This window comes from Oryctolagus cuniculus, chromosome 10 (assembly GCF_051225735.1).
Source record: "Oryctolagus cuniculus isolate XC-2025 breed Fujian yellow rabbit chromosome 10, ASM5122573v1, whole genome shotgun sequence".
Taxonomy (NCBI): domain Eukaryota; kingdom Metazoa; phylum Chordata; class Mammalia; order Lagomorpha; family Leporidae; genus Oryctolagus; species Oryctolagus cuniculus.
In genome coordinates this window covers 77,620,920-77,643,209 of record NC_142876.1, presented here as the reverse complement: position 1 = coordinate 77,643,209, position 22,290 = coordinate 77,620,920, and the positions used below count along the sequence as shown (strand labels likewise).

The window sequence follows — 22,290 nt, the reverse complement described above, 5'->3', positions numbered from 1 at the left end:
CCCGGTTGCCCCTCTTCCAGGCCAGCTCTCTGCTATGGCCCGGGAGTGCAGTGGAGGATGGCCCAAGTGCTTGGGCCCTGCACCCCATGGGAGACCAGGAGAAGCACCTGGCTCCTGCTTTTGGATCAGAGCGGTGCGCCGGCCATGGCGGCCATTGGAGGGTGAACCAGCAGCAAGGGAAGACCTTTCTCTCTCTCTCTCACTGTCCGCTCTGCCTGTCAAAAAAAAAAAAAAAAAAAATAGTGCAGATGGCCTCCATTCTGTCGATACAGAGCAACAGCCTATTTTCCATGAAGTTAAAATGATCAGGCAGAAACTATTGCACACTCTTAGAGACCTCAAGAGTGTGAAATGATCAGAAATGTAAGGAGCAATCAATGCACACAGCACTTGGCAAGTAGCTAGCAGGCTCTGAGAATAAGCGTAGCCTCCTGAAGTTCCCATGGAGGGATTTCAGACTCATACCTAATCACTTAAGTGGGCCTCTTTATATAAATTGAGAGAGAAATGGCAAAGACCCAAAATCTCCAGATAGGTTGGCTTAAAAAAGTATCTTCAGGGCCAGTGCTGTGGTGCAGCGGGTTAGCACCCTGGCCTGAAGCGCCAGCATCCCATGTGGGCACCGGTTCTAGTCCCGGCTGCTCCTCTTCCTATCCAGCTCTCTGCTATGGCCTAGTAGGGCAGTAGAGGATGGCCCAGGTCCTTAGGCCCCTGCACCCAAATGGGGAACCAACCCAGAAGAAGCTCCTGGCTCCTGGCTTCGGATCAGCACAGCTCCAGCTATTGCGACCATTTGGGGAGTGAACCAGTGGATGAAAGACCTCTCTCTCTCTCTCTCTCTCTCTCTCTCTCTCTGCCTCTCCTTCTCTGTGTAACTCTGCAAAAGTATCTCCAGGGCCGGCGCTGTGGCATAATGGGTAAAGCCACTGCAGTGCCAGCATCTCATATGGGTGCCAATTTGAGTCCCAGCTGCTCCATGTCTGATCCAGCTCTCTGCTATGGCCTGGGAAAGCAGTAGAAGATGGCCCAAGTCCTTGGGCCCCTGCACCCCCACATGGGAGACCTGGAAGAAGCTCCAGGGTCCTGGCTTCTGATCGGTGCAGCTCTGGCCATTGCAGTCATCTGGGGAGTGAACCAGCGGATAGAAGACTCCTCTCTATCTCTCTGCCTCTGCTTCTCTGTAACTCTGCCTTTCAAATAAATAAATAAATCTTTTTAAAAAAAGTATTTTCAAATAATTTTCACTGGTTTGAGATTTGGGGGATTTGGAATTTTAAAACCATTCCCTGGAGATGGGCATTTGGCTAAGCAGTTAAGATGCCACTTCGATGTGCTGCGTCCTATATCTGGGTACCTGGGTTCAAGTCCTGGCTTCGCTCTTGGCCCTGACTTCCCTAATGCAGGCCCTGGGAGACAGTGGTGATAGATCAAGTAATTGGATTCCTGCCATCCATGTGGGAGGCCTGGATTGAGTTCTGGTTCCTGGTTCTCAGCTTGGCTGGGCCCTCATTGTGGGCATTTGGGGAGTGAAGCAGTGGATGGGAACACACTCTCTCCAATATAAGCTTTTTTTTTTTTTTTTAAAGTTTAAAAAGAGATCCATTTTGGAACCGATTATTGATTGTGTGCCAATTAGCCCACGGCTCGACACAGTCATTAGCTGCTCTACGTAGGTTTTCCGTCTTCAGCCTAATTCATGATGCTAATTTTTCCCAGGTTACACCCCACACACACACACATTTACGAAGTGTGTATGTAACCCATGGGAAAATTATCTGGGAATAAAAACTCCTGTTACTCTTTTTTTTTTTTTTTTTTTTAAGATTTATTTATTATTGTCCATCTTGCGGCGCCGGCACACCAGGTTCTAGTCCCGGTCGGGGCGCCGGATTCTGTCCCAGTTGCCCCTCTTCCAGGCCAGCTCTCTGCTGTGGCCCGGGAGTGCAGTGGAGGATGGCCCAAGTGCTTGGGCCCTGCACCCCATGGGAGACCAGGAGAAGCACCTGGCTCCTGCCATCGGATCAGCGCGGTGCGCTGGCCGCAGCGCACCGGCGGCGGCCATTGGAGGGTGAACCAACAGCAAAAGGAAGACCTTTCTCTCTGTCTCTCTCTTTCACTGTCCACTCTGCCTGTCAAAAAAATTAATAAAAAAGATTTATTTATTATTTATTTGGAAGGCAGAGTTACAGAGAGAGGGAGAGAGAGAAAATTTCATCTGCTGGTTCACTCCCCAAATGGCTGCAATGGCTGAAGCTGCACTAATCCGAAGCCAGGAATCAGGAGCTTATTACGGGTCTCCCATGCAGGTGCAGGGGCCCAAGGACTTGGGCCATCTTCCACTGCTTTCCCAGGCCATAGCAGAGAGCTGGATGGGAAGTGGAGCAGCCAGGATGTCCATATGGGATGCCGGCACTGTAGGTGGCAGCTCTACCCTCTGCCACAGCACCAGCCCTGCCTGTTTATTCTTAACTGCCCACTGTTGATTCCCTTTCTTTGGGGTTCATTTTCTTTAGGGAAGTTACTCTTCTCCTGTTGCATGCAGGCTTAGAGCCTTGACCTCCCCTGAGCCCTGCTAAACCAGTCCGACCATCTCCTGGGAAGCCAAGAGCAGAAGGTGGCCAAGGCCGGTTCCACAGGGCCTCAGTATTGCAAAACTGACCTTAATTACTCCCCACCCCCAGGTCCCAGGGGCTGCCCCACTTCCCGCCCGGTGCAGCTTCACCTCTCATTTTATGAGCTACCCCTTTTTCCTTTCAAAAGGGAAGAACTTTCGTTGTTTCACAAGCTAGCACCAAATTTGGCTACTTGCAATTTAATGCAGATTCCTATTTCTTGAATATTTGAGGCCAAAGAAATACGTTTATATGACAGTTTTTCCCCCATGTTGTTTATATGACAGCTTTACCCCAGGAAAACTAATTTGGCTTCGTAATTTCTAAAACACTGATCTCCAAGCCTTTGAGTGGGATCAGGCCATTTTCTCCCCAGATGCCCTTCCAGGGTGCTGTTTCTGTCAGGTTTCTCTCTTTCTTTCTCTCTCTTTCTCTCTTTCTCTCTCTTTCTTTCTCTCTCTTTCTCTCTCTCTCTTTCTCTCTCTTTCTTTCTTTCTTTCTTTCTTTCTTTCCCTCTTTCTCTCTCTCTCTCTCTCTCCTTCCCCTCCCCTCCCCTCCCCTCCTCCCTCCTCCCTCCTCCCTCCTCCCCTGTCTCTTCCCCCCCTCCCCTCCTCTTCTCTCCCCTCCCTTTCCCTTCCCAACATTTATTTATTTGCAAGGCCAAGTTACAGAGAGGCAGAGAGAGAGAGAGAGAGAGAGAGAGAGAGGTCTTCCATCCGCTGGCTCACTCCCCAGATGGCTGCAACAACTGATGGCCGCAATGACTGGACCTGGGCTGATCCGAAGCCAGGAGCGTCTTCCAGATAGAGGAGCCCAAGGACTTGGGCCATCTTCTGCTGCTTTCCCAGGCCATAGCAGAGAGCTGGATCAGAAGTAGAGCAGCTGGGACTCGAACCAGCATCCATGTGGGATGCTGGCACTGCAGGTGGCAGCCTTACCTGCTACACCACAGCACTGGCCCCTTCTGTCAGATTTCTATCCTTGCTGACAGTCTTAGTTTAAAAGAAACTTCACTGAAACCTCTGGTCATCTCACTTCCCAGAAATGAGCTGTCCTTTCTGTGAACCCTGATAAAACACGCTCCGTTCGACCACATATGTTCTGTCTCCCTGACAGAAGTCTCAATTCCCTGAGGGCAGAGGCAGTGCCAGGTCACCGGTGACATCAGCGCCTCGCGAGAGTGCGGTGGCTGGATCCTGTGCCTGCTCCATGTAGTCTGCCTTTTGCGCTCGGGGAAATTCTGAAGGTGTGCTGTCGAGAAGTGAGTTGAGTTCTGTCTGGAATCCAGTTTCACACTTGAAGTTCAACAGCTGAGGTTCGTAGCTGGTCTTTAGGAGATCTATAAACTCCTGGTCTCCCAAACAAATGTTCTTTCTGTGTCTTTATAGACACCCAGCTGTATTTTTCCCAAGACAGGGTCTGAAACTTTCATGAGGATCACAAAGAGATCTGTGACCCATAAAAGGCTAAGGACAGTCACCACCTGCATATCCAGAAGGGATTGGAGGCAAGGTTTTTTTTGTGTGTGTGTGTGTGTGTGTTTTAGATTAATTTATCTATTTGGAAGGCAGGGTTACAGAGAGGCAGAGAGAGAGAGAGAGAGAGAAAGGTCTTCCATCCAATGGTTCACTCCCTGATTGGCTGCAATGGCTGGAGTTGTGCCGATCTGAAGCCAGGAGCCAGAAGCTTCTTCTGGATCTCCCATGCAGGTGCAGGGGCCCAAGGGCTTGGGCCATCTTCCACTGCTTTCGCAGGCTACAGCAGAGAGCTGGATCAGAAGAGTAACAGCCGGGATTTGAACCAGCGCCCATATGAGATGCTGGCACTGCAGGTGGAGGTTTTACCTGCTATGACACAGCACCAACCCCAGAGGCAAACATTTATCACAGGTGTACTATATGTTGGAAGCCATGCTAGGCTTGTTCAGTGTAAATTATCTTGTTCTGTTCTTCCAGCAATCTAATGCAATAGTACTTTTTTCCCAGATTAATTTTAACTTACTGCGTTTTTTTTTGTTTGTTTTTTTTTTGTTTGTTTTTTTTTTTAAAGGCAGAGGGACATAGAAGAAAAGACAAACAGAGATCTTTCAATCTTTCACCTGCTGGTTCATTCCCCAAATGTCTGCAATAGCTCGGGCTGGGCCAGCCCAAAGCCAGGAGCTAATAACTCCATCCTAGTCTCCCACATATGTGTTTCAGGGGCCCAAGAATTCGAGTCATCATCTGCTGTCTCCCAGGCACATTAGCAGGGAGTTGGGACCCGATCCCAGGCACCCTGACAAAGGGATGTGGGCATCCTTGGTGGCGCCTTAGCCTGCTGTGCCACAGCACAGTGTCTGCCCATGGTTCTTGTTCTGACAATAACTATGAAAACAATGGTGTCACCACTTAGGCATATTGTGTGCTGTATGCCAGCCATTTTATCAAACGCAGACGTAGAGGATCTCATTTATTCCTCCTCCACATCCTGCAGTACTGGTAATAGTTACAATTCTCCCCATAATACAGATGATGAAACTGAGGCACAGAAAAGTGTGGTGATTGGGTTCACGCCACTCGTGGCGAAGTTCGCTGTCTTAGCCTTTCTGCTGTTAGGTCACAGGGAACACATGATAAAGCTAGGATTCAAACCTGGATCATTCGGCTCCTCTCTGCTGCTTCTCAGCGGAGGTCCAGTGTTTTAGTAACACCGCGGTTCTAGAGCTAGGAGGGGGCAGAAGCCAAATCCACACATGCCTGTGTCTGATTCCAAAGTCCAGGTTCTGTTTCCTCCTGCACCTCAGAGTGCCCATTGCCCGGGCAGTCCTCTGTGGAGGCTGCAGAGAGAAGGTCTCGTGTGTCGTGGAGTCCTGCCGTACTTGGGAAGAGGCAAAAACCGTCCTCATTGATCTTAAGCCTCAGGAAGGCAGGGGCTGGACTTTTCCTGCCATTTTCATTGTCTACGGCATGCACAGCAAGCATTCAATAAGCATAAAGAGGTTCACTCAATCTGTGTATTTGTGCTGTGGCGTAGTAGACTAAGCCTCTGCCGGCGTCACTGGCATCCTGTGTGGTTGTTGGTTTGTGTCTCAGCTGCTCTTCTTCCAGTCCAGCTCTGTGCTTATAGCCTGGGAAAGCAGTGGAAGATGGCCCAAGTGCTTGGGTCCCTGCACCTGCCTGGAAGACCTAGAAGAAGCTTCTGGCTCCTGGCTTTGGATCAGCCATTTAGGGCATGAACCTGTAGATGGAAGACCTTTCTCTCTGTCTCTCCCTCTCTCTCTCTGTAACTCTACCTCTCAAACAAATAAATAAAACCTTAAAAAAAATCAGTGTATTTGTAAAGTAGAAATGATTTCTAGGACAGTTCATTCAACTGGTGCTTAAACAGCTCCATGTCGTTGCCCGGGCAGGCATCGTAATGTTACTCATTAGGTTCCAGCGAGAAGCAACTGGGCTATGGCCCAGCACGGCTCAAAAGCACTTCCAGGGGTTTATTCATTTATTTTTTATTTGAGAATCAGAGAGAGCACCCATCTGCTAGTTCACTCCCCAAATGCCTGCAATGGCTGCGACTGGGCCAGGCTGAAGCCCTGGGAACCAGGAACTACAAGTACATCTCCTACATGGGTAGCAGGGACCCAGCTGCTTGAGCCATCAGCACTGCTTCCCAGGGTCTGCATGAGCAGGAAACGGGGATTAAGGAACAGAGCTGAGACTGGAACTCAGGGACTCAGAGACGGATGCAGGCATCTTAACCACTAGGCCAAACACCTGCCCTGATTTTAGATATTGCCGTTCAATTGATCCTCACTCCACCCTGTGCACTGAAATGCAGAAAGACCGCTCAGCTAACAGGGTTATGATTCAAATCTGTGACAGGAGGATGGCCACTGCTCCGTCCCACTGAAGGGCTGTGCACGTGCAAATGTGGAGGGAAATGCAAGCAAGAGGAAGGTGGGAGTCTTGAAAAGAATTCCAGGGTGTTGTAGACCGTTAGCAGTTGGGGGGGGGCGTGGCTATCACCAGCCGGTCATTCACTGTCTGCCAGAGAGAATGCGATCCCATCTTTTCCATCGGGACACTTTCTGAATGCAGTCTCCAAGCAGTGGTCCTTTTTCCGTGAGACGGGACTGCCACAGCAGAATGCTCAGCACATCCTGAAGTCACGGTCACAGTCACGGTCACTGCTTCACTCTAACCCCTCTGTGCTCGCTCACAGGGCCTTTCTCATGCTCAGTGACACGTGGTACACAGTCCTCTGGCCCCACCCTGAAAGGGGGAGCTAAGTTACTTCTTAACTTCTTTCATAACTCTGACTCCATGAGGGCTACAGCGGTGTCTCAGCACCAGCGCCATCCTATTGGGAGCACTGTCAGGTTCACTGCCAGATGCTGATAGCATCCCTGGTCGCTGCAGGATGTTTACAGCACCTGCTGCATGGCAGGGGTGACCCCTCCCCCCCCGCAGTGTACAAGAGCCAACAGTGTCTTCCACCCAATACTGCCAGATGGGCACTGTGGCTGGGGGAGTGGCTAGGGGAGACGGGGAAAACCAATGCTACTTAAGAACCCTGTTTAGAGAGTCATTTGTTCAGAGATGCACGCGCATAGCCATGGTGCACCAAGTACCTTTAGCCTAGGACTTTTATTTTTTTACCTCCTGCTTTAGGTTTTTCTCCCTTTGCTGTTGTAGATGGTATTTCTTTTTTTGAATATTCTGTTTGTTATTTAAGGTTTTGTCTCTTTGAAAGACAGAGGGCAGAGGGAGAGAGAGAGAGAGAGGGAATTTTTCATTTGCTGACTCTCTCCAAATGATCACAATGGCAGATGGGCCAAACTGAAACCAGGAGCCTGGAACTCCACCTGGATCTCTCACTTGGGTGGCACTCACTGCTTTCCCAGGCGCATTAACAGGGAGCTGGATTGGAAGTGGAGCAGTCGAGACCCGAACTGGCACTCATGTTGGGTGCTGGCATTGAAGGCAGCGGCTTTACCTGCTGCGCCATGGTACCAGTCCCTTTTGTTTTGTTTTTGTTTTTAATCTGTAGAGGAATCTTGGCCTTGATCTTGCTTCTTATTGTTGGCATCTTCCCAGCTCACAGTTTTTGGGTTGGAGCTGGGATTTGGAGCCAGGCTACCTGATTCCCTCATTTGCCTTCATGTCCAAGATGCCTTAACCCCATCCTCTTTCAGATGCAGTCCACGACATCACTGATAGGAACCCCTTCAGTTCGGCCCAGAAAGTTGACAATTGGGGCTGTGCTGGTGCTGTTTTCATGTCCGTAATGGAGTACTCGGGGCTGGGTGCTTAAGAGAGATTTGTGCAGCTCACAGTGTGGGAGGCGGAAAATCCAAACAGCATGGTGCTGGCATGGGGGAGGACCCCATGGCCGTGTCAACTCGTGGCTGACAAACCCATGGGAGCAGGAGCACATGACAGGAAGGGAGCCCATCACCAGAAGAGCAGGGAAGGGCTCTTCTCTTTCCTTTTAAAGATGTACTTACTTATTTATTTATTTGAAAGGCAGAGTTACAGAGAGGCAGAGAGAGAGAATCTTTGAGCTACTGGTTTACTCCCCAAATGGCCAAAATGTCTAGGGCTGGGCCAGGCTGGAGGCTGGAGCCAGGAGCCAGGGGCTGCATCTGGGTCTCCCATGTGGGTGCAAGGCCCCAAACTCTTCAATCATCTTCAGCTGCCTTCCCAGGAGCATTAGCAAAGAACTTGATCAGAAGTGGAGCAGCTGGGACTCGAACCGCTGCCCTTTTGGGATGCTGGCAACACAGGCATGGTTTAACTCACTGCATCACAGTGTTGGTCCCTGGCAGGGCTCTTTTCTAATAATATATTCTTGTGAGAACTAACTCAAGGTCCCATAAGAATACTTCACTCCCTTCTGGGGTCACATTTCCAATGACACCCCCCCAGCTCCCACTAGACCCTACCTCTTATAGGTTCCCCCCTCTCATATCACCACACTGGGCACTAAGCCTCCAGCCTGAGAACCCTTCGGGAACAAGCCACAACCAAACCCTAGCAGTGAGACTTGGTCCATGGGTGACAGTCACACTCCTGTGCACTCATGTGTGCTGTTGGGATTATGCATCACACAGGTGGGAGCTGGCATTGACTGTGGACACGTCTGTCTCTTGTTCTCTCCTCCACCCCCCAGAGTGTCTCTATGTGTTCCCGTGCCAGTGGAACTACCGGCCTGACCACTGCATGTACGGAAGCAACTGCAAGGAAGCTGAGCGTGAAGGCGTGTCTGTGCTGCACGGGAACAGAGGCGTCTACCACGACGACAAGCAGCCAACGTTCAGGGCGCTCTACGAAGCGATACGGGACGTAAGTGTGCCCTGGCTTGCTTTCGGCAGACATGCCCTCAACAGCATGGAGCAGCACAGGTGCTTTGGTCACCAGACCCTTGGAAGACCAAACGTTTACGAAGCATCGAGTAATTCCGGCAAACATTCAGTGTTTCCCGCCTCAGTCGCTCAGATCCCTATAGCCACTCACCACCTAATGCTATACCGTGTTCACGGGTGACTGTTCCCAGTAGGCCACTCATTATTTTTTATTTATATCTAAATCTATTTAATGTACTTATGTACAGATGTATTACACGTAGTTAAGAGAGAGCTCTTCCATCTGCTGGTTCACTTCTCTAAATGGCCGTCAGGGCTGGGGCTGGGCCAGGCCCACGCCAGGAGCCAAGAGCTTATTCCAGACCTCCCACGTAGGTGCAGGGGTTCAAGTACTTAGGCTGTCCCTCTGCTGCTTTCCCCAGCTGTTAGCAGGGAGCTGGATGGGAAGAGAAGTGGAGCAGCCACGACTTGAACAGAATGCCAGCATCACAGGTGTCAGCTTTACCCGCTATGCCACAGCGCTGGCCCATAAATAAATATTTAAAGGAAAAAAGGGAAAGAGAAGTCCTTTGCCCTTTATCACAGTAGAAAGTAACAGAGTAAAGAGAGTATGATAAAAATAAAGTGACATGACTCAGTCTAAAGGGTTACCCTTAAAAATTTTTTTTCAATATTTATTTATTTCAAAGGCAAAGCAAGAGAGAGAGAAAGAGGGAGAGAGAGAGGGAGAGACAGAGAGCAAGATCTTCCATCTGCTTGTTCACTCCCCAAATATCTGCAAAAGCCAAGGCTGGGCCAGGCCAAAGGTGGAAGCTAGGACCTCCATCCAGGTCTCCCACATAGGTGCAGGGACCCAAGCACTTGAGATATTTTCTTCCATGTTCCCAGGTGCATTAGCAGGGAGCTGGCTCAGAAGTGGAGCAGCTGGGAGCTGAACTGGTGCTGTGAGAGGGGATGCCACTGTCCAAACTGATGCCTTAACCTGCTGTGCTACAATGCTGGTACCTTAATTTGAGAGACAGAGAGCTCCCATTCACTGGTTCCTGACCCAAATGCCCATAATAGCCACACTGGGCAAAGGGGTGGAAGCTGAGAACTCAATCCAGGTCTCCCATGTGAATGGCAGGAACCCAATGCCATGAGCCATCACCTGCTGCCCCACAGGACTTGCGTTAGCAGGAAGCTAGAGTCAGGCCCTGGAGGTGGGGACTGAACCCAGGGCCTCCAGCAGTGGGATCCAGGGGGCTGAACTCCTGGGCTGAACAGCTGCCCCAGAGGTTATCTGTTTGAAATGGTAATTCCAAGGCATAGAGCATGGGTCAGCCAGTTGAGAAGAATCTGTTCTGCTACCTGTTTCTGTAAGGCACATGGACTGAGCATGATTTTTATATGGATGGAGAGGAAAAAAAGGAGAAAAACTTTTCCTGACACAAGAAAACTACCTGGAATTCCAATGTCGGCATGCACATTGAGTTTACTGGGACATAGTGGCACCTCTCTGTCTGTGGGTGGTCTGGGACTACTTTGGTGCTACAGCAGCAGGGATGCTCAGTTGCAGTAGAGAGCTATGGTCCCCGAAGTCTGAAGGATTTTCTACTGGGACAGTGTTGTGGCTCACTGGGTTGAGCCACTGCTTGCGATGCCAGTAGCCCACACTGCAGTGCTAGTTTGAGTCCCAGCTGCTCCCATTCTGACCCAGCTTTCTGTAATGTGCCTGGGATAGCAGCAGAGGACAGTCCAGTGCTTGGCCCTTGCCACCCATGTGGGAGACCAGGATAGCGTTTCTAGTTCCTGGCTTCAACATGGCCATTGTGGTCTTTTGGGGAGCAGATGGAAGATAGCACTCTCTCTCTTTATGTCTGTCTGTCTCTCTGTCACTCTGCCTTTCAAATAAATAGTCTTTGAAAATAGAAAAAGAAATAATTATTACATAGTAATCCTAATAATATTTGACACCCCCTAAATAAAATGTATAGATTTTATTAGAGGTGTTTTTCTTTTTGAGATTTATTGATTTGAAAGGCAGAGTGACAGAGAACAAGAGACAGATAGAGAGAGATCTTCCATTTGCTGGTTCATTCCTCCAAATGGCCACAATGGCTAGGGTTGGGCCAGCCTAAACCAGAAGCCTGGAACTCCATCTGGGTCTCCCATGTGGGTGGCTGGGGTCCAGGTATTTGGGTCACCTGCTTTCCCAGACACATCTGCAGGGAGCTAGATGGGAAGGGGAGTAGCCAGGAGTTGAGCTGGCACTCACATGAGATAAGGGTGTGGCAGGTGGTCCTAACCCCCTGCACCACAACACCGGCCCAGAGTTTTTTGTTTCCTTGAGGAACCCTAAGGGTTTCATGCAGGCTTTGGAAAGAGTGAGGCAGGGGTGAATGCTATGACTCAGTAATACATTCTCGTGACTATGAAAGTGTGCCTTCTTCCAGGGAGAGTTCCAGAGAATTCCACCTCTGGAATTCCTGGAGCCATCGTCTGTGTGAGGAGGAGTTTAGCGCGCACCTCTTTCTTCTCCTGGACTCATGATTCCTAATGTTTGGGCCTGAAAGGCCAGGTGTTTAACTGCATAGGCGGCTTGTCCAAGACTCATCGAGAGCCTTACCTTCGGCCCTGCAAACGCTGGCTGCAGGGGAGAACCTGGTGGGGACCACATGGAAGTTCAGGAAGCCGTAGCGTCCCCTGGTTCTCGGGGTGGGGGTGTCCCCTCGTTCTTGGGGTGGGGGGTGTGTGATCTGCCAGCCCTGGTGCAGAGTGGGGCACCTGTGGCTCTCTCGTCACAAGTCATCTTGTTTGCCCTCTGGGGAGTCACAGGGAGGGCCGGAGCCCTTGCTTCGTGAGCCATGCTGTGGAATACACTGGGTGACGGAGTTCCTCAGTTGGGCCTAAGCACCCAGCTGTTCATGCAGGCATTTCAGTCGGCAGTCACTAGCCCCGCCCCAAAACCTGGGCCCACCATAGATGGACTCTGTTGTAAAGGATGCCTTTGCCCACCCTCGACAAGGCTGTGTGCCTTCCTGGCTCAGACCTGGACAGACATAGGTTCAAATCCCAGTTTTGTTCCTTTATTAACTGTTTTTACCTTACTGAGTTTCCTCACTGACAAAATGGACATAATGTCTATCTCCTAAAAGTACTTTGAATGATGGCCTTTAAGCTTGACTTAAGCTTGTACTCAATAGCTAATAGAAGTGTGTGTGTGTTTTTTTTTTTGTTTGTTTGTTTGTTTTTTAATGTTACCTGTTTTCATTTACTTGAAAGGCAGAGAGACAGAGATCTTCCATGCACTGGTTCACTCCTCAAACGCCTGCGATAGTAGATACTCGACCAGGCTGAAACTGGAAGCCAGGAGCTCAATCCAGGTCTCCAGTGTAGAGCTCAGGGACCCAGCTCCGTGAGCCATCTGTTGCTGCATCAGCAGGAAGCTGGAATCAGGAGCAGAGCCAGGACTTGAACCCAGACACTCCAAAATGAGATATGGGTGTCTCAAGTGTTTTGTTTTTTTTTTGTTTGTTTGTTTGTTTTTGACAGTCAGAGTTAGACAGTGAGAAAGAGAGAGAGACAGAGAGAAAGGTCTTCCTTCCATTGGCTCATTCCCCAAATGGCTGCTGCGGCCGGCACTGCGCTGATCTGAAGCCAGGAGTCAGGTGCTTCCTCTTGGTCTCCCACGCGGGTGCAAGAGCCCAAACACTTGGGCCATCCTCCACTGCCCTCCCGGGCCACAGCAGAGAGCTGGACTGGAAGAGGAGCAACCGGGACTAGAACCCAGGATCCATATGGGTTGCCAGCGGCACAGGCGGAGGATTAACCAAGTGAGCCACAGCGCCGGCCTTTTTTTTTTTTTTTAAGATTTATTTATTTACTTGAAAGGCAGAATTACAGAGAAGCAGAGGCATAGAGAGAGAAAGAGGCCTTCCATCCACTGGTTCACTCCCCATTTGGCCGCAACAGCTGGAGCTGGGCCAATCTGAAGCCAGGAGCTTCTTCCGGGTCTCCCACATGGGTGTAGGGGCCAAGGATTCATGCCATCTTCCACTGCCTTCCCAGGCCATAGCAGAGAGCTGGATTGGAAGTGGAGCAGTCAGGACTTGAACCGGCGCCCATATGGGATGCCAGCACTGCAGGCGGTGGCTTTACCCACTATGCCGCAGCACTGGCCCCTCAAGGTGTCTTAACTTCTACATTAAACACCTGTGTCTATAAATTGTTTCTGATAACAGTTTCACATTTGTCTCTTTCTCTAGCATGTCCATATATTCTCACTTGCTCTTTCTCTTCCTGTTTATAAATACTCTCTGTCTTTCTCTTTACCTAACCTGGGCAGTACGGTCTCCTCCCATCACAAACCGAGGACAGTCATCCATCACATAGACATTCTTTTTCAGTTTGAGGCACTGATTTTATGCAGAAACAAGTCCATCGTCTAGGATTTCAAAAGTTAACAAGACAGAGCGCTGGACCTCCAGCTGTGTCTAGCCAGGTGAGGGAAGCCAGACAATACTCAGAAAGAAAGCAAGAAATGACACCCAGGCGAGGTGTTCACCTGGTGAAGGAGAGCAGGGTGCTGGGACCCACAGGTGGGGAGGCCTTGGCAATCAGATGGAGGCAGCCCTGGGGAGGTCTGGCGAGGGTATCACCCTGAGCAGAACGGCCACATAAGGAGAGAGGGGAGGCTTGGGGGGTGCCCAGACGGCTTTGCGCCTTTAGCTCGACCTTTGTCCACTGTGGAGGGAAGCCCCTGTGGGAATGTGGTGGGCTCTGATTAGGGTTCTGATTTATCACGTGGGTAACTCAGTGGAACGGGCACAAGAGAAGCAGCACGGGGCCATCTCTGAGACGGACGGCAGCTGTTAGGTGAGAGACGGGGCCCCCATGGGTTTGCATGGGACTGGGAGGCTGGGAAGAAGTGGCCGTATTCTGTGTGTGTTGTCAGGATGGAGTTTGCAGGCCTTGCTGATGGGGCGGGGAGAGAGAGGGGTCGAGGATGATGGCAGGGTGGTTTTGGCCTGTTCTGTTCCCATCGCTGGGGATACAGTGGGAGGACAGACTCTGGGGTCTGTCAGTGGTCCAAACTGGACTAGGAAGGAAACTGTCCCAGTGCTGGTCTGGGACAGAGCCTTCTTGCATTCTGTCACGTGACGTACAATCTGTTTCTGGGGGACTTTAAAAGGATTAACATGTGCTCCAGAAACCAGACACCGACCCACTCCTGCCCTCTCCCCATCCTTTTCTTCCTTTCCGTTGGTCTCATCTTGCTCTATAAAACGTCCTTGGCAGGGATGAACCTTGGACTTGATCTAGTGAGTGGCCTCTTCCCGGACAACAAGACTATAATAAAACAGGGACACACGCTGGTGACTAAATAGTTGGAAAGATTTATTTGAGAATACTGCTCATGGACATTTCCCATGGGAAAACATGGGAATTTACCAAATAAAACAAAAACCCCAAAAGTATGATATAAAGTGGGGCCAAAGCAACCAACACTTTTTAGTACATGAACTATTAAAACAAAGGTCACTGGGGGGCGGGCATTTGGCGTAGTGATTACGACGCACTTGGGATGCCTGCATCCCACATTGGAATTCCTCCGTTCAGATCCTGACTCTGCCCCTGATTCCAGCTTCCGGCTGATGTGCACCCCGGGAGGAAGTGGTAGAGTGGCTCAAGAAGCTGGGTTCCTGCCAGCCACATGGGAGACAAGGATTGAGTTCCCAGCTCCTAATTTTGGCCTAGCCCAGCCTCTGCTGTTGCAAGCATTTGGGCTGTGAACCAGCAGATGGGAAATCTGTCTCTCTCTCTCTGCCTTTCAGATAAATATGACTAATTAATTAAACAGAAATAAAGTTCATTGCCAATAAATTTCACTAGTGATCACTAAACTCTGGACTGATGAGATTACCATAGACATACTTCAAGTTTCTTCACTAAGACTTCTTAGTGGTTAAGCTGTGAGCTAGGATACCTTTGGCCCACATCTGAATACCTGGGTTTGAGTCCTAGCTCCTGACTCCAGCTTCCTGCTGATGTAAACCCTGGAAGGTAGCGGTGATGACTCAAGTAGATTCCTGCCAGCTATGTGGAAGGCCTAGATTGAGTTCCTGGCTCCCAGCTTTTGCCTTGCCCAGCCCTGGCTGTTGTGTGCATTAAAAATTGAACCAGTAAAGGGGCCGGTGCTGTGGCATAGTGGGTAAAGCTGCTGCCTGCCGTGCTGGCATCCCATTTAGGCGCCGGTTCGAGTGATCCAGCTCTCTGCTATGACCTGGGAAAGTAGTAGAAGATGGTCCAAGTTCTTGGGCCCCTGCACCCACGTAGGAGACCCAGAAGAAGCTCCTGGCTCCTGGCTTTGGATTGGCGCAGCTCTGGCCATTGCGGCAATTGGGGAATGAACCAGCAGATGGAAGATCTCTCTCTCTCTCTCTCTCTCTCTCTCTCTGCCTCTCCTCTTTCTTTGTAACTCTTTCAAATAAGCAAATAAATCTTTTTTAAAAAAGTAAACCGGTAGAAAGGATTTTCTTTCTCCTCTCTCACTCATTCTCTTTCTCTCAAATACATATTTTTTAAAAAAATAAATATTACTTACTTTAAAGGCAAAAGCTATGAAAAATTCAATGTTTTGGTGTAACATTTCAAGTGAATATTTACTGAGTCTTTTTCTGCTCAGCATGAACATGCTATGTAAACTGTCCTGTCCCAAAGAATGTGCTTCGTTTTTAGACTTTAAAAGAATTGAGGATGCAAATGAGCCCTCTTCCTTGTGTTTTTTTTTTTTTTTTTTTTTTTTTTTTTTTAAATAGGTAAAGACACTGAGATCCAGAGAGGTTAAATAATTACATGAGGTTGCAGGACTAAGTCAGGATTTGAATTTCGGTCCTAAGAACACCCAAACCTGTGCTTGCATGCTTCCATGAAATCCCTAGCATTTCTTAGGACAAAAGTGATTTGCATGGTAAACGGTGTCTCAGTAACTAAAGTCAACTTTTTCTTTCTCTCTTTAAATCGCCTTTCAGTTTCCCTTTCAAGACAATCTCTTTCAATCCATGTATTACCCGCTGCAGCTGAAGTTTCTGGAGACTGTGCACACTTTGTGTGGGCGAATTCCCCAGGTCTTTCTGAAGCAAATCGAGAAGAGCATGAGGAGGGCTTATGAGAAGCACGTCATCATCCACGTAGGCGCCCACCACCAGATGCACTGAGCGTTTCCTCCGCTGCGAGTCAGTCGGGCATCTCGGGACCGGGGAAAAGCTTCTTCCAGCTGCCTGTGCCTCTCGTGTGTGACCACTTAATGGTGCTCCACCACTGCCGAGTTGAAAAGGACTCGTTAAATTTCCCTAAACTAGTTGGCCCTAAAAGGGAATATGCTTTTCTTCGTGTTTTTCTAAAATGCTATTTATCTTTTTTATCTTTGTTTTTTTTTTTTTTTCATGAACTATTTTTATGCATTTAACATTGTTCAGGCAGGTTGCACCAGCTGGGAAAAGGAACTTCTGTGAGCCTACAGGTAGGCCTGAGATGCGTCTGAAGACATTTTAGTGGAGTCGGGCGTGGCTTATGCCCAAGAAGCTCCCACACTCTTTGGATAAAAGTAGTTATCTCCTTGAGAAGCAAACAAGCAAACGTGTACAGAACATAGCTAAAGGAGGCAAAGGCAAGATTCGCTTAGCCATAATCCTACCCACTCGTGGGGAAGATGGCAGCCACTTTGATGGGCTCCTTCTGACCTCTTTCTCTACCTCTCTACTTTCCTTCATAACGTGTAAAACAAGCCATCTCAGTAAAAGTCGACCTCTTTGCTGAGATTTTTGTGTAAAAGACTAAAAAGTTGGACATTTAAAATACACCCGGGGAGCAGGCATTTTGCTTAGGAACCAGGATGCCCAGGCCCCAAATCCAAGTGTTGGTTCCCAGCTCCATCTCCTGAATCCAGCTTCTTGCTAATGCAGACCCTTGGAGGCAACCCTGATGGCTCAAATGATTGGGTTCCTGCCACCCACCCTGGGAATCTGGATAGTGTTCCTGGCTCCCAGCTTTGTCCTTGGCCCAGCTCTGGCCATTTTGGGCATTTGGGACATGACCCAACAGATGGGAGCACTCTCTCTCTGCCTTTCAAAAAAAAAAAAAAAATCTGGAAGAAACATTCAGATTTCAGCTAATTCGACAGTGTTAAAGAATGAAGCATATTTCTTTAAAAAAAATTATGGAATGGGCCTGGGAAAAAAGCAAAGATAGCCAAAGTATGTGAGTCCCTGCCACCATGTGGAGACCCAGCTGGAGTTCCTGGTTTCTGGCTTTGGCCTGGCCTAACCCAAGCCATTGAAGCCATTAGGGGAGTAAATCAGTGGATGGAAACTCTCACCCTCCCCTCCTACTGTCTCTCCCTCTTAGTCTGTCACTCTGCCTTTCACATAAATAAAATAAATCTTTTTAAAATTTTTAATTATGTAAATTTTAGGAATCATACCAGCTGGCACTATGGCACAGTGGGTTAAGCCACCATCTTCAGTGCCAGCATCCCATGTGGGTGCCAATTCAAGTCCTAGCTGCTCTACTTCCCATCTAAATCTACTCCCTGCTAATGCACCTGGGAAAGCAGTGGAAGATGCCCCAAGTACTTGGGCCCCTGCACTCACATGGGAGAACTGGAAGAAGCTCCTGGCCCAGCCCTGGCTATTGTTCCCATTTGGGGAGTGAACCAATGGATGGAAGATTTCTCTCTGTCTTTCCTCTCTCTATCTCTCTCTCTGTAACTCTTCCAAATAAATAAATCTTAAAAAAAATCATAACAAATTCCCATGCAACAATAGCTTCTGAAAGGAAATTCAGTAATTGTATCAAACCCAAGGAGTCTTATTGGCAGAGAGATGTGATTTTGAATTTATACTCAGGCAGAAATATTTTATCTCTTCAGTTATTTGTAGGGGTGGTCATCTTCCTTCTTTTTAATTTTTAATTATTTATTTGAAAGGCAGAGTTATAGAGACAGAAGCAGAGAGAGAGAGAGAGAGAGAGAGAGAGAGAGAGGTCTTCCATCCGCTGGTTCACTCCCCAAAGGCCAGAGCTGCACCAGTCCAGCCAGGAGCCAAGAGCTTCTTCCAGATCTCCCACGCAAGAGTAGAGATCCAAGGACTTGGGCCATCTTCTGCAGCTTTCCCAGGCCATAGCAAAGAGCTAGATTGGAAATGGAGCAGCTGGAACTTGAATTAATGCCCATGTGGGATGACCAGCACTGCAGGCAGCAGCCTAATCTACTTCGCCACAGTGCCAGCCCCTCATCTTCCTTCTTTTAACTCTTGGGCAATGGGTAGAAGTGTAAGGCCAATGTCAACTGTTGTGTATATAAAATAAATAGTTTAGCAAATTCCATTGGCAACAAAATTCAACTTTAAATTTTTAAATATTAAAGTCCCTTTCATTTTTTTTTCTGCAAGGGAGCTTGCAGGTCTTACTACCTTGGTACAGTGGAGGAAGTTCTGTATTCTGTTCCCCAAAGGGACCTGACTTACAGTTGGTATCAGCGCAGGGGCATTTTGCATAATGCTTTATTTATCTCAAATGACTTTTGCAAATGTGATCACTCTGATATTTGCAAACTCTACTGAACTTAGTAGCGGTCCACATCATCTCCACTAGGTAAATAAGGGAATTGTAACACAAAGAAATGAATGTACCAAATATAACTCCTGCTCTGTAAGACACACAGGCCTGTGTACGTCGTGCATCCTGTCTTACAGAGAAAGAATGGGAAAAAGCAATATAAAAACCTTTGATCATAAGCGGAAAGCAGTCTGAAAGTGTCAAGTGAGAAATAATATTTGCTAATATAAATATGGTATGCTGTGAAGTATAGGTGCAATATCAGCAGAAAATGTCTTACTCTGAGAAGAAGCTGTGAAAACCTCAGCACTAGTAAGAGGTAAATAGATATCAGTCAGTATTGGTATGTGGCACCCTGATGGTAGTAGCAAATTTAAATCTAAAATTTTAGAGTGATAACTCATCTTTTCCTTTGGCTCTGTTGGGTGGCCTTTGGTTTGTTTTTTTTTTTTTTTTTTTTTTTGTTAAGATGTGAAACTTATTTTTGCCTTTATATTTTGTTTCCTTATTTCACCACTAAGGCAGTGCTGCAGGTGATATCATTCATTCTTTTGTAGCTTTGGTGCCAGGCGTTCCATCCATGGTATGGGCACATAGGATTTGGAGAAATTTTGAATTGTCATTTGGTTGGGGGGCAGGTGCATCCTACATACCCCCAAAAGAAGGTTTTAGTGAGAGACCCGGGGTGAGAACACAATCCTCTCACTTCTAGGCTTCTTTCTCCTTGTTCAGAACGGTCAGTAAGACCCACAGCTGTCTCTCAGACTTGCTGCGGCTCCCAGATGTATAAAGAGTGCCCTCTGTCCTCTGGCAAGTCCCACAAAGAACTGCTGCGAAGACTTGAAACACAACGATGCTTTTCCTTTGTGAGAGTCAGGTTGACCCCAACTCTCAACCACTGGCGGGACAAGGTTGCCAGCAACGTCAATGACAGAACCTTGGAACGTACCAGAATGATGAACCATGAGCCTGTGAAAAACGTAGAACCTAGTCTGATTTTCTGCCTTGGAATTCCTGTGCTGCCTCCTGAAATTTTAGGTGAGTATGGCAAAGAATTTAGGGCCCATTTGTTCTTCCAGCCCCTACTGCCAGCAGGTGCAAGTTGTTTTCTGTAATATTTTCTCTGTTTTCAACAATTCCCAGCAAACTAGCTCATTCATACCTTTAAAATTGAGGCACTACCAAGTTGAATTCAATGGGCTTATTTTAAAAAAAATCACTATCATTTTTTTTTTTATTATTATACAAGAGGCAAGAGAAACACAGACAGAGAGAGCTCCTAATAGCTGATTTCACTCCTCAAATGCCCTCAGTGGCTGAGGCTGGACCAGGGGCTGAAGCCAGGAGCAAGAACCTCAATCCAGGTTTCCTACATGAGTGACGGGGACCCTACTGCTTGAGCCATCACTGCTGCCTCTCAGGGCTTGCATTGGTAGGAAGCTGGAATCAGGAGCTGAGCTGGGATTTGAACCTGGGCACTCTGATGTGGGATGTGGGCAGCTTAACTGCCAGACCAGATAGATGCCTGCCCCAGTGGATTTCTTCAACATGTCATCTGTGGTCTGAAGTCTGCCAGAAGTTGTGTTGCATCGTACACTGCATGGAGTCCATACTGGGAAGACCAAGGACAGGTTCTGTCTTCTGTCCTGCCCTCTCTGCTCCTCTCCTCTCTTCTGTTCTCATTTCTTTCAAGGCTCTGCTTCATGACTATAACTAAGTAGTTTCTTTGGAAAAGGAAAGAATGCTCTCTTTTAGCAAAATGTGCTGGGAGGCAGTGGTGATTGCTCAAGTGATTGGGTTCCTGCCATGCACATGAGACCTGGATTGAGATCACAGCTCTTAGCTTCTGTCCCCAGCCCAGGCTGTTGCAGGCATTTGGGGACAGTGGACCAGCAGATGGGAATCTTTCTCTCTCTCAAATAAAAAAGAAGAAGAAAAGATGAGGCATTCTATGGCAGAGTCACTAGAAATGCTGACAGTATTGTTCTTACTGAGTCTTTGTCCAATACAAATCTCAGAAACTGTGACTTACATTGAAAACTCCAGTATTTTGAAACTTAACTTGCTAGAAAATTGATTGAAGTTTTGCTTTGACTTGCAGAATGACAATCTAGCTTTTGTGGTATAATGCTCCAAGCTTTTCTATTCATGTGAAATCTCTATTGAATATTCAATGCTTCTGTTGCAAATTGTGACTTTTACTGGATGTGGTATGGAGATGGGTGTTTATATGGACTCCCAGAAGTTTGGGAGTATTTTGTTTGTTGAAATGATGGTTCAAAAACAAACCACACCACACAGAACCCTGCTGTTATTCACAGGGATGGGTCACAAGATGATGACCCAATAAAGGGAACAAAGCACTCCGACCCACCCTGAAAACCACAGCATTCATACAAATTAGATTTGTATTCACATTTCATGGTACTCAGAGGGATGAAAAGATAAATTGCACGTGTTTGGTCAGCCAAAATGAACATATTTCACAAACAAATCCAGAAATGCATTGAGTTCTATGGGAATATGTCATTATACTCCTATTTAATAGGAAGGAAGGCAAGTTTTCTTTCTTTCTTTTTTTTTTTTTTTTTTTGGTCCTCTCTTTTTTTCGTATTCTTTTTCATTTTTGCTTTTCCCTGGGTAATACAAGAAGCTTGGCTGTGGTGGCAGAAGTGACAGAGCTTGGGGATCCCTTTGCAGATAGAACTGAGTTCTAATCCTGGGATCAAATCTTTATGATGAGAGTTTTCTAGAAATTAAAAAAAAATTGTCATGTCATTTATACCTTTTATGCCTCTTAAAGGAGGCGCCAATGTGTGTTGTCCCTAAGAACTGAGCCGTCCTAGATGGCCAAGCCTTAGAGCAAACCACACCACAATTATATTGCTGGTATATAAAGCCGATGAGATTTCTCCAGCAAAAAGAGAGCTTTGTTCTAGTTTTTCTTCTTCACAGGTCAAAACTGGAAATACTCTCTGGAGTCTGTAAGATAGAGCACTTGTGTTTGTCCACCGTATGCACGAACATGTACAAATTGAGAGCAACTCCGCTGCATCGTTGTACATGTTTGTGTTGTCAAACGTTTATAGCTCCCAAGGAGACCTTGAATGCATTTTATGTTGTGGAAACTTAATTTTTTGTAGCATTTGCTTGAAAGGAAATGATCATAAAAAGAATACTCCAAAGAAAAATTATTGCAGCAAATAAAAAGGAATACTAAGTATTATGATTTAATTACTGTGTCGTCTGTTTAAATGCCATCTTATGTTTTGTCTTTGTTTTTTTAATTAAAATCTTTTAAATACATGTCTTTTGGGATTATTTGGAAATTGTGTGTCTTTTCCTTTATGGGAAGTTTAGAATTGTATAATGTTACATTATAAGATTTAAGCCCTTCTGGGACTGGTGCTGTGGCATATGGGTAAAACTGCTGCCTACAGTGCTGGCATCCCAGATGGATACTGGTTTGAGTCCCGGCTGCTCCACTTCTGATACAGCTCTCTGCTATGACCTGGGAAAGCAGTGGAAGATGGCCCAACTTCTTGGGCACCTGCACCCACGTGGGATACCCGGAAAAAGCTCCTGGCTCCTGGCTCCTGGCTTCAGATTGGCGCAACTCTGGCCATTGTGGCCAACTGGGGAGTGAAGCAGCAGATGGAAGACCTCTTTCTACCTCTGCCTCAGTCTCTCTGTAACTCTGCCTTTCAAATAAAATAAATAAATCTCTAAAAAAAAATTTAA

At 47.6% G+C, this 22,290-nt stretch overlaps 1 protein-coding gene across 2 annotated transcripts in view; it reads left to right on the top strand.

Moving 5' to 3' along the window:
• The window catches only part of GXYLT2 (glucoside xylosyltransferase 2), a 100,506-nt gene extending 78,651 nt beyond the window's left edge, over nucleotides 1–21,855 (top strand). Inside the window, exons 6-7 of one of the 2 annotated variants that reach the window (XM_051851472.3) lie at nucleotides 8,760–8,932; nucleotides 15,966–21,855. In XM_051851472.3, coding sequence (XP_051707432.1) covers nucleotides 8,760–8,932; nucleotides 15,966–16,151 — 359 coding nt within the window. In that variant the 3' untranslated portion in view covers nucleotides 16,152–21,855. Of the gene's footprint in view, nucleotides 1–8,759; nucleotides 8,933–15,182; nucleotides 15,552–15,965 lie in introns of those variants that run through there. The other variant, XM_089305421.1, reaches the window with a different exon arrangement.
• The last annotated feature ends 435 nt before the right edge of the window (nucleotides 21,856–22,290 follow it).